Below are 12,724 nucleotides of genomic sequence, written 5' to 3' on the forward strand. Positions count from 1 at the left end.
CCTGCTTATAATAGCTTTGTCTTGTACATATTTTAAGTATTTTTGTAGTGTTTGACATCTAAAAAAATATTTCTAGCTGAAAAGAGACTACCTCCCTGGGGCTGGCAATTACTAGTAGAAGAGACAGCATGGAACTCAGGCAAGAGCACATATTTGCTATGCAAACTAACCATTGGGTAGCCAAGCCTCTCCTCTCTCTGGTCACCCTCCCCAGGAGACAATATTCCTCTTCCTTACTCATCCCAGGGCCAAGTATCAGACAACTAAGGACCATCTCTACACCCTAAAGCTCACCAGAACCACTCAAACTAGCTAATCATGGGTTGTTTACCCTGCCTTGTCTTGCATTTCCTGCAGAAACCCTAATAAAGGCCACCCCAATAAACCCCAATAAAGGATGAGGGCCTAAGCACTCCCCTCACTCCTGCTTTGCTTCCTGATCCAAACCTGGCATGCTTCCTGTGACCTTCCCTGGTGAGCTATGCATCTTCCTTCCAGAGGGAATGTGAATAACATTGACCTTTCCCTGTCATCACTCAGTCACCTTATAAGTTAAAACCCAGGCACAAAACCACCTTTCAATTCCACCTTACCCTCTCACAGCTTCCATCTTTACTCCAGCATATTTGTATACAGACTAGAAGAATACCTTCAAGAGAAGGTAGAATAAGAAGCTGGCTGGGAGTAACTGCCATACAATCAAGGATAACTTTAAATAAAGTCTTCCTTTTTCATTCGTTCATTCATTCATTCACTCACTCATTCATTCAATAAGCATTTATTGAATACTGACTATGCCAAGCAATATTCTTAACATTAGGGATACAATAGTAATCACAGTAAAAGATTTAAATTTTATTCTCTGGGGGTTTGGTTGATAGAATGCTATTTTAATTAATTGTGTTTCATAGACCACTGGAGATGGAAGGATCCTAAAAGATTCTCTAATCCAGTAACTACTGTCCCTTCTCTATAATCTGAGGGCTCACGAGATGTTTCTTTCCTGGGTCACACAGCCAACCAGGGATAAAGTGAAGTCCGATACCCACATCCTGTTTCCTGACTCATGAGAGTGTAGCACGCTTATACAGGATGACAATGATGATTACAATGGGGGTGAGAATGAAGATGAAACACACATACCTTGTCAAAGCAGACAAGGTTTAATTGCCCACATACATTGATCCTCTGGGGACTGATGCAAAAGATGCCTCTCTTCTTTAGCCTCTTCTGGGCATAGATAATGCCTGTGGTCAGGGCGGCAGGTAGAGCAGGAGGAACTGCAATTGTGATGACATCCAGGGCTTTCCTCACCACCTCCCCGGGAGCTTCCTGGAAGATACCTCACTCTCACTATCACAAATAAACCGATCACAAAAAGCTTTGTGCAAATGACTTTTTCCTTCTTTTTGTTTATTTATCTAGATTAAATTTCTAGAAATAATATAAGCAAGTCAAGCATGGGTCACAGGGTACGAACATATTTTAGTTCTCAATACATTTTGCCAAAGTGCAATGAAAAAGGCTTGTAATAATTCATATGCTACCAGCAGGCAACCATGGGCCAATTTGCCATGTGCCCTCACCAACATTGAATATCTGGGTTCTGATTAAAATTTTTCATTTCATAGCTACTAAATATTACATTATTGCAATAAATATATTCTCAGATTGAAAATAATATAAGGAAATATTGTGCAAAAGTAGAAGCATGCTGATATCTCAATAAGCAAAATGTTTTATCCCATTAGATTGAATTGTTATTATGGACCTTGGTGATCAATTGCTTATGTTGGAGAGCCTGGGAGTACATAGGTCAGTTTCAGTGCTTGGCTTTGTTTTCCATGTTTGTAATCCCTAGATTAAGGTCAACATGTAGAGTATAAAACAGACATGGGTGAGTGTGTATTTGTCTGCAACAAAGGCAGCTTACCCCGCTGAGCACGTAGACACATAATGTATAGATCATCCCAATGGTGGCGGTCGCGACGAGGCACAGGAGGAACCTGATGGCATCCCTGTAGAGCTTGAAGTTCATCGGCTTGGGATACAAGATGGATCTCACGAGGTCCCCCTTTGCAGTGTTGAATCCTGAGCAATAAACACACACCCCACCCTCTCAGGATGACAAATCCTACGCTGGTGCTCTTCCAACCTCAATCCAACATTGCCTTTGTCTTCTCTAGAGACATTTAAACAGCATTTAAACCCAAGTGCAATTAAAGGATAATTGGAAAATATGTAAGTGCTAGAATGGAAATACCTTATCTATTTCAGAGCCTATTACTCTGGCCTTTCTTCCCTCTACTTTCAATTCCATGCATCCCAGAGACAGGGAAGCACTATACTAGGGGCAGAGCACAGCTTTTCCAAAGGCAGCTTCCTTTTAAGGAAACGACTCATGAGAATGCATGCACACACACACACACACACACAAACACATCCCACTTGAATTTAAACTAAGTGGCCCAGTAAATACTGACGAATTCAATTTCTATTACTTTTGAATGTCAAGTTTTCTGTTTCTAGTCCTGCCTAGAAAGAACTCAGGATTTGAGGTTAAAAGACCTGAGTTCTGGGTCTAGCTCAGCCAGTTCCTGGCTGTATGGTTTGTGAAAGTCCACTTGAGTTGTGTGGGTCCCAGATGATTCATGTAGGCATCTTTGTTTTGCAAGTACTATATATGCAAGTAGTTTATAAACTACAAAGCACTTAAATAGTAATATGATCATCAGTACTATTATTATTAAAAGGTGTATGCCATACTTCAATTCACATTTAAAATATATAAATTTAGTATAGTTGGTTTGTTATCTAAAGACTGCTCCATACCTAATAAGTTAGACACTAAATAAACTGAGCAACAGCATGTAATTAAAATGACAAAATGGAAGGAAGAGATGCTGACTAACCAGTCTGCAGCACCACGGCTCTCACAGTCCTGGAACAAGCGCCCTTGGCCTGGATAACCTCTGTGCCACAGAAGAGGATGTGCCGCTTATAATCCACTTCACTCTGTGTTTTCCAGGGCACAGAGCCATCCACCTTCGGTAATGGAGTCTTAGTGACTGGGATACTTTCTCCTACAGAAAAAAGCCATGCACTTCGTGAGGCAAGATGCCCTCACTCATCTAAATCATGTGTGCACTTACACATCCTATAGTAGATGTTCGTTGGGAGCCTGCCATGGGGCAGGGACAACCCTAGACACAGGAAATACAAGGGGAAACATAGTGCTTATTTAAGAATTCCGTAGTCCGGAGAGGAACACAGACATGTAACAAACAAATATAATGCCATGTTATAATTACTGTGAGTACTATAAAACCAAACATGGATGCTGAAATAGGCAGGAAATAACTATGTAGGGAATACCAAAATGTGCAATTTAGAATGTGGGGGTTTGGGGAATAAAGGGCCATGAGACCTATGTAGGAGCCAAAGCCTGCAGGGCCCTAAGTGCATGTTTCATTCTGGGTGTGTGTGTGTGTGTGTGTGTGTGTGTGTGTGTGTGTGTTTTCCCATGGGCCCTAGTGGCGGAAAGGGAATGGGGAGATGTTTAATTGTTTTATTAGATTAGAGGCTGGACATTGAGTTGGAAAATGATCACAAGAATCCCCACTGGAGAACCTGAGGTTTGAAATATGGCAGTTGGCAGTGGGAGTAGAAAGGAAGTGTTGGATTTGAGAAATAAGGAAGTAAGAAGCTACAAAACTTGGGAAATACTATATAATAAAAGCCTAATATGCTAAGTGTCTGGTCATCTGGTCATCCATTCAACCAATCAAAGTGTAATATGCTAATGATATGGTAAGGCCACTCAACCGCTTGCTATGATGTGAACTGACCACCTTGGGGCAGACAGTTGACTGGTCGACCAGTCATTATGATGTACACTGACCACCAGGGGGCAGATGCTCTTACCTGTGGTTAGCTTACTGCTGGGTTCTGGCTGATCGGGACTGAGTGAGATGGGCTGGACACACCCTGGAGCCCTCCCAAAGTTCCTTCCCAGTTGGCCAACCTTTTGCACCTCTTCCTGGCCCCGATCATGCACCAGTGGGGTCCCTTGGCCTAGCCTGCGCCCTCTTGCAATCCGGAACCCCTTGGGGGATGTTGGAGAGCCAGTTTCAGCCCCATCCTGCTCAATGCAGGAGCTGCCCCATGGTGGTCAGTGCACTCCCACAGGGGGAGCACCGCTCAACCAGAAGCCAGGCTCATGGCTGGCGAACACAGTGGCGGTGATGGGAGCCTCTCCCGCCTCTGTGGCAGCACTAAGGATGTCTGACTGATGGCTTAGGCCCACTCCCCCAAGGGCTCCCGGGTTGCGAGAGAGCACAGGACGGGCTGAGGGACCCCCCCCCCCCCGCCTCCACCGAGTGCACGAATTTCGTGCACTGGGCCTCTAGTATTTTTATATTGGCAGTTTAGAGGGACAGAGGAATTGAAAGTGGCTTCCTGGTGTCTTACTTTGGAGAATGAGCAGATGTTGCCATTACTTATCAATATAGGAATTATAGGAGGAAGGAGGAATTACCTTTGATCACCTTGAGTTGGAGAGGCCTGTGTAACAACCATGTTGAGAGGTCTTATAGCTGGTTAGAAACTTATTTGGGTCTAGAGCTCAGAGGAGAGGTTTAAAGGAAGACTTTGGTCAGAGTTCATCACCTTAGAGGTGATATGAAGGCTATGAGAAGACCACTTAGGGACTGAGTGTAGGGTAAGAAGAGAAAAGGACAAGGACATAGCAGCAACAATCAAAGAGATGGGGGAAGAGGAACAGCACAAGAAGCTGACTGGCTTGGTTGGTGGTAGAAGAACTCAGAGAGACAGCGTTGCCTTGGAAAGTTAGGGAGAAGAGAATTTTCAGAAGAAAGAGATGGTGAGAATAGTCAAAACCAGCAGAGAGGTCAATAAAAAAGAGAAATTTAAAGAATCCATTGGGTCCTGCCAGCATGGCTCAGTGGTTGAGCATTGACCTATAAACCAAGAGGTCATGCTTCAATTCCCTGTCAGGGTGCATGTCCAGGTTATGGGTTCGATCCCCAGTGGGGGCTGTGCAAGAGGCAGCCGATCAGTGATTTTCCTCATCATTGATGTCTTTATCTCTCTCCCTCTTCCTTCTTCTCTGAAATCAATTATATATATATATATACATATATATATATATATATTAATTTTTTTAAAGAATCCATTGGATTTGGTGATTGAGACACTAGTTACTTTGGCCAGTGAAGGGAGAGGGGCAGGTTGCAGTGGGTTGAAGTGCAAACACAGGAGGTAAATGAAGTTGTGACAGTAGCAATGGCTTCTGAGGAACAAAGCTTGTAAAACTTCCACTGGTGATGCTGAGTGCGCAGTATAAAGTCAGACACATGTTCCTGTGTGCTAGGGCCACTTGGCATTGCAAAAGTCTGAGCACTAAGGGATGTTTATAAATGTATGGATTCCTTAGGAAAAGGAAACAGACCTGCCATGTTTTCTTTGCTTTTTTTGTTTGTTCAGTTATTGCACATAGGAGTGAGGTGTGTGCTCATTTCCATTTCAGACCTTCCTGACAAATGGATTTGACTTGGACTTTAATGGGAACCAAGGATGTCAGTGTGTATTCGCAGCCTCCCGTTTAGTCTCCGAAAGACTTTATGATCCTTCTTTATCTGACAGAAATATTGACACACCCCCTCCTAATAACTGCATATGTGAGTGAGAATCCAAAGCACTGCGACCTTGAGCAAGTTTCTTCTCCTCTCTGGACCTCAGTTTTCTTATCAATGAGATGCAATGACCTCTAGGGACCTGCCCAGCTCCAGCATGCTATCTAAAAACAAACTCCAATTAATCCCAAATACCCAGGTTTGCCAAGTCCTGCATCATGAACTTTTTCAACATTTTCAAGCCAACCTCGGAAGAGCTTGCACTTAAGTCTGTGGGTTTCAGGAGGTTCTTAAATATTTTTAAACCCTCCAAGTTTATCTGAAGACAAATTTTATATAAAAATACTAAATATAAGAACCACAGATAATTCTGAAACGTCTAATGATCTCTACGGTATTTTAAAGTAAATGACAGGGTTGTAAGAACCCTTGGCTCAAGAAGGAAATGCTCAGGACTCAAAAAGTGACCACCGTATGAAAATCAGTACACAGAAAGCAGCTTTGAATTGAACTCTCAGATATATCCGGGGCAGAACTGTTCATGAGATTTGTGGGGATGGGGAGGGCCCACAGCTGCCCCACACTTTGCCCTTGTCATTCAGGTACAGGAGCCTGGGAGCACTGGGGAAGCTGAAGACGGAGGCAGAACCACACCTGTCAGCATGCCTTCATTCACCACACAGCCGCCATCAAGCAGAATGGCATCACATGGCATTTGCACTCTGTTCCCTGTCAAAATTAATAGATCTCCAGGGACGAGAAAGCGTGATTCCAGCTCTTCGACTCCAGCTGCAAGTGTGAGAAGACAGAGTCGAGTCAGTTCTTTTTCCCACAAAAACATAGTCCAACATCTGCCTAAATTAGAAACCAATTAAGAAAGCAATCAAAGCACTTTCAAAAAAGTTATTCTTCAACATTGATTTAAAAATCCAGAAACAATAAGAAAAAAGGCAATACATTCAATTATCAAAAAAAAAATAAAAAAAAACCTTTGTGAGGCAAAAAAAAATAAAGAAAAAATGAATGAGAAATTCAGAAAACATGTTTGAAACTTAAAGTATAGACAAAGATTAATATTCCTAATACATAGAATTCCTTTAAAAAAAAGAGAGATGTATAGCAAAATTGATAGAAGATGTTAACAGATAGTCCCCCCCTCCACCACACACATACACACAGAAATTGTAAGGGGCATGTTAAACATTTGAAAAGATGCTCATTCTTACTCATAATAAGAAAAATGAAAATTTCTTCCTTCTTTCCTTCCTGCTTTCCTGCCTTCCTTTACTTCTTTCTTACCTTATTTAGTCCCAAAGCTATAAGGGCTTAAGCAAGATAGGTACCCATCCAGGAGTCTGGGTGAGCGGGGGATGGGGGTGGTAGCTTGTGTGGATGTTGGAACCTGAGAAGGATGGCCTGGTGCAGGGTGTCAGAGCCCGCATAGGAAGAAAAGGGTCCCCAGAATGGCAGTGGCCTGGTGACAGATATTGACGTCCTAGCATGCGAGTGCGGGGGGACATCAGCAGTGACTGATGATGCGTTACATCCAGGTGAGACTGACACAATCTATACTAATAAAAGGGTAATATGCTAATTAGACTGGGAGACCTTCCAGGAGACCTTCCGGACGTTCTTCTGGACAAAGCCATGGTGACGGGGCTGAGGTAGAGGCAGTTAGAGGCCAAGAGGGGCGGGCAGTTGTGGGTAATCAGGCTGGTGGGGGGCGGGGCTGGTGGGGGTAAGCAGACCAGGGGGCCAGTTGGGGGTAAGCAGGCCGTTAGTGGGGGTCAATTGGAGGTGATCAGGACAGCAGGGGGGGGCAGTTTGGAGTGAGCAGGTCAGCAGAGGGGCAGTTGGTGTCAAGCAGGCCAGTGGGGAAGGAAGGTGGGGGCAAGCAGGCCAGCAGGGGGGGCAGTTGGGGGTGAGCAGGCTGGCAAGGGAGGCAGTTGGGGGTGAGCACACTGGCACGGGGGGCAGTTGGGGGTGATCAAGCTGGCGGGGGAGGTCATTTGGGGGCAAGCAGGCCGGCAGGCAGAGTGGTTAGGGGCAATCAGGCAGGCAGGCAGATGAGCAGTTAGGAGCCAGCAGTCCCGGATTGTGAGAGGGATGTCCGACTGCCGGTTTAGGCCCGATCCCTTCGAGGAGTCCCAGATTGGAGAGGGTGCAGGCCAGGCTGAGGAACACCCCCCTCCCCTGTGCACGAATTTCGTGCACCAGGTCACTAGTAATTAGATATAAAGAGCCTTGTGGGAGGCAGATTTCTCACTGAGGCAAGGAAGTTATAAATATAACCAGAATGAACTCTGTGGTCTCCATAGAATTGAAGGCAACAGTGTAAATTGATGGTTTTCAATAGACAGATGGAGAAGTATTATGGATGTAAATGGCAATCCATTAATGTAGAAGGAAAGATAAAATTAGAAAATCACCATTTAATTATTGAAACAATATTTAATCTAGCCAAGGGACATCAATGGATACTAGAACTAGTGGGTAAAAATTTGATGAGGATGATATATAGCCTCAAAGTATCTCTTAATAAAATAACTACTAATTACAAAGAGAAAAAAGTAAATTTACAATAGAAAAACCTGGCAGACACCATTGTAGTAATAGGACAAATTTAAAGTATGTACCACATGAAAAGAAGCCATGAGAACTCAGCATTACTTCTGTAATGTGCCAGCTAAAAAATGCATAACCTGAATTTAACTATGGGAGAACATCAAACAAATCCACATTGAGGGACATTCTACAAAATAACCAGATCAAAGAGTCAAGGTCCAAGAAAAAGTGAAGAAGATTAAAGAGATATTGCAAATAACACTATTGTGCACTCACAAGTCCTTTCCTATAAAGAATAAGAAACCATTGGAGAAATTTGACTAGGTCTGAGCATTTGTTGGTATTAACATGTCAATGTTCATTTTCTGTTATTAATGTTTATACTGTCATTTATATTGAAGAATGTCCTGCTTTGTAAGAAACATACACTAAAGTATGGAGGGTTATGGAGCCACATGTCAGCAACTTCTCAAATGGCTCAGGAAAAAAGGTAATATGGCCTATTCTTGCAACAACTCCATAAGTTTTAAATTATTTCCTAAAGAAAAAAATGAGAAATATATATGACATCACATTGTTCACCTATCTGATTAGAAAAGTCTAAATGTTTGCCAGTATATTCTGTTGACAAGACTGCGAGGAAACAGGCACTTTCACACATTCCTGGTGCAAATGCAAACTGGTACAAAGTCTAACAAAAGAAACTTGGCAATATCTATCTCTTAAAAGTGAAAATGCATTTATTCTATAACTCAGCAATTTTACTTCTATACCAAAGATAGACTGGCAAAGCTATGAACAGACAAAAAAGTATGAAAAGGCATATGCACAAGGCTTTTTTTAATTACAGCACTGTTTGGCATAGTAACAAACTGAAAAAAATAATCCTTCAACAGAGAACTGAAGGAGTAAACAATGACTCCTCCACACAAGACAGTATTAGGCAGCTGAAACAATGAATGAAGAATCTCTACATCTCTTTCTGTGAAAGGGTTTCTGGGAAACATAGTTAAGTATGTAAAATGTACGTATCAGGAAATATAAATTAAGTGCGTATGTAACACTCCTGTTATCTAAAATCAGCAGCATAAACATGTGTCCTATTATTCTGTAAATATACTATATAGCTCTAAATATTATGAATGTAAGAATAAGCCAAACAAAAGCAAAAATGATAACTATAGAGAGAATGACTATATAAGGTAGAGAGAAAAGGGATTGGAATCATATTGTTGCTGGGTGTGTTGGTTTGTTATTTTGAGATTATTATGAATAACAAGATAAAGCAAATGAGTAATTTGTTGTTGTCACTGAGAATCCTGACTTTAGGTATGGAGAAGGAGAGACAATAGTACAATTAACAAGGGTAAATAAAAAATCCATGTTTCTAAACATGAATTGGAACTGTCAGTATGAACTCCATAATGTATTTTACCTTTATATTATTTCCTAGGTATGCCTTCTGAAAAGGCCTAGTAACACCATAGAAATGAGCACTCCTTATGCTCTGATTGAGGTCTCTAAGTACCATACCTAAGGGCTCCTTGGAAAAATGGGTATGTCTCAGTTTGGAGCAGAAAGTATTCAAAATGAGTTTGGAATACCTTGTTATACCAGAAATCATTAAAACATCCAAAGACTACAGGATCATGTCAAAGGAACTCAAGAGCCAACCTGAAGAGGCTCTGAATGGCCAAAAAAGGGACAATTTGAATAAGAATAAAAACTGCAATGGATTGAATGTATCAACCATGTTTAACCTTGTATATTCACAACACTAAAAAAAAAAAAAAAAAAAAAAAAAAAAAAAAAAAAAAACCAAAAAAAAAAAACACCTTTGAAAATGCTAGAAGATTAACCCATTATTTCAAAGGCTGATAAATAATGAGGAATAGCCTTTTTATAGTATGTACTTTCTTAAACTGTATCTTCAGATAATGAAATAGTTTTTTAGACTACTAGCATTTACAGAAATATTCCACTTAATATATAAAGATGGCTTGATAGAAGTAGAAATTTGAAATTCCTAATGAAATAATAAATCTAGATCATGAGCATTTATTTCTACTAAAATCACAAAAAGAAGACATCAGACACTATGTACCTCTCAAGAAGTACACAATGGTAACTAAGAAGCATTCTTGCCAAAATACAAGCCTCAGATATGACTACCAATTTATAGGAAATACAAGGAGTAGAAAATTATGTTAAATAATTCCATGAGTATGCAACTAATATAATCTGAACTGTGGAAACCATGCGATGAAACACTTAATTTTTTTTTATCAAAAGATATGCATGGAAAGAATATTTGACTTTGGGTAATGGGCTCACAATGCAACATACAGATAATGTATCATAGAATTGTACATTTAAAACCTATATAATTTCATTTACCAATGTCACCTAATAAATATAATTTTCAAAAATTGCAAGAAAAAATAAGGTATAGAAGAGAGAAAGCATGGATCAAAATACACTTGAGACTTATCAACCAACTGCAGTTTATGGACTTTATTTAGATTCTCATTTGAAAATTTATAGACTATATATCATATATATCATAAGTATATGTGCATGCACACACACATACACACTTCTGATTCAATTGATAAATTTCAACATTGCCTGTATAGTTGATGATTTTTTAAATTATGAGAGTATTATTTTAGATGTGCTAAAGGAACTGAAAGGAAGTCTTTATCTTCTAGGTATATATTAAAATGTTTTTTAATGAAATGATATGGCAGCTGGAATAGTTCAAAAATAGTCCAAGGAGAAGGAGGAAGTAGAAGAGCAGAAAAGAAGATTCAATGAGTTGATAATCATTGAATCTGGGTGACAGGTACATGGGGTTTCACTAGCATAGTCTCTGCATTGTTGTATATGTTCAAAATATTTTGTTATAGAAAATTAAGAGAAGAAGATGCCCAGGACATTTTTAAAAGGTAAAGGTTCGTTTGTTTTCAGCCAAGATGTAACATAAAGGACCAGCTTTATCTGCTCACCTGAAAAAAGCCACACAAAATATATGAAACAATGGTATTAGACACTGAACAAAAGCAAGAGAGAGAGAGAGAGAGAGAGAGAGAGAGAGAGAGAGAGAGAGAGAAAGAAAGAAAGAAAGAAAGAAAGAAAGAAAGAAAGAAAGAAAGAAAAGGAAACAAATAAAAGTGCCCTATAATTGTTCATTTTACTACCTTTAGAGAGTTTCCAGGCCACTATGGAGGGAGGAGGAACCCAGATTACGTTCAGAGGATACTTGAGTTCAGTACAGAGATAAAAGTCTATGGGGGGCAAGGGACCTAAATAGACACTTTTCAAAAGAGGACATACAGAGGCCAAGAGACATGTGAAAACATGCTCAAAGTCACTAGTCATCCGAGAGATGCAAATCAAAATGAGGTACCATCTCACACCTGTCAGAATGGCTATTATCAACAAATCAACAAATGACAAGTGCTGGCGAGGATGCAGAGAAAAAGGAACCCTCGTGCACTGCTGGTGGTAATGCAAACTGGTGCAGCCACTGTGGAGAACAGTATGGAGTTTCTCCAAAAAACTAAAAATGAAACTCCCATTTGACCCAATAATCCCTCTTCTAGGACTCTATCCCAAGAAACCAGAAACACCAATCGGAAAGGATATGTGCACCCCTATGTACATAGCAGCACAATTTACCATAGCTAAGATTTGGAAACAGCCTAAGTGCCCATCAGCAGATGAGTGGATTAGAAAACTGGTATATCTAGACAATGGAATACTATGCTGCTATAAAAAGGAAGGAACTCCTCTCATTTACAACAGCATGGACGGACCTGGAGAGCATTATGCTAAGCAAAATCAGCCAGTCGGAGAATGATAAATATCACATGATCTCACTCATTTGTGGAATATAATGAACAACATAAAGTAATGAACAAAAACAGATCCAGAGACAGAGAAGCATTGAGCAGACTGTCAAACCTCAAAGGGAAGGGAGGGGAGGGTGGTAGGAGGGGGGAGAGATAAACCAAAGGACTTGTATGCATGCATATAAGCATAACCAACAGACACTAAGGGAGTGGGGGAAAATTGGGGGGGTAAGGACACATATGTAATACCTTAATCAATAAAGAAAAAAATTTTAAAGTCTATGGAAATTAAGGTGGTTTGAGTTCACAGCCCAGAGTATTAGAGAAGAGACAACTGCCCAGAAGAGAGCCACAAAGACCTGCAGAAGATCCTCCTTTAGTATTCAGCAGACTAGTAATCAACACACATATGTAAGGAAACTATTAGCACAGAACAATTGGATACTTGCATTTAAAAATATCATTTATAACAGCATCAAAATATAAAATACTTAAGAATAAATCTGGAAAAAGAGTGTGAAAGACCCATACACTGAAACCTGAAAAATACTAAGAGAAAGCACACAAGACCAAAATAAATAAGGAGATGTACCATGTCCATGGATCACAAGACCCAAATTTGTGAGTATGTCAATTTTCCACAAATTAATC

The 12,724-nt window shown here is 40.5% G+C and overlaps 1 protein-coding gene across 2 annotated transcripts in view; it reads right to left on the reverse strand.

Annotated features, from left to right (window-relative positions):
* The window catches only part of ATP13A4 (ATPase 13A4), a 254,995-nt gene that overhangs the window by 176,783 nt on the left and 65,488 nt on the right, over nt 1-12,724 (reverse strand). For both annotated transcript variants that reach the window (XM_059687405.1, XM_059687407.1), the window contains exons 9-12: nt 6,309-6,443; nt 2,913-3,083; nt 1,934-2,091; nt 1,144-1,332 (exon numbers count right to left, since the gene is read on the reverse strand). In XM_059687405.1, coding sequence (XP_059543388.1) covers nt 1,144-1,332; nt 1,934-2,091; nt 2,913-3,083; nt 6,309-6,443 — 653 coding nt within the window. The remainder of the gene's footprint in view (nt 1-1,143; nt 1,333-1,933; nt 2,092-2,912; nt 3,084-6,308; nt 6,444-12,724) is intronic.

The sequence above is a fragment of the Myotis daubentonii genome, chromosome 3 (assembly GCF_963259705.1).
Source record: "Myotis daubentonii chromosome 3, mMyoDau2.1, whole genome shotgun sequence".
Classification (NCBI taxonomy): domain Eukaryota; kingdom Metazoa; phylum Chordata; class Mammalia; order Chiroptera; family Vespertilionidae; genus Myotis; species Myotis daubentonii.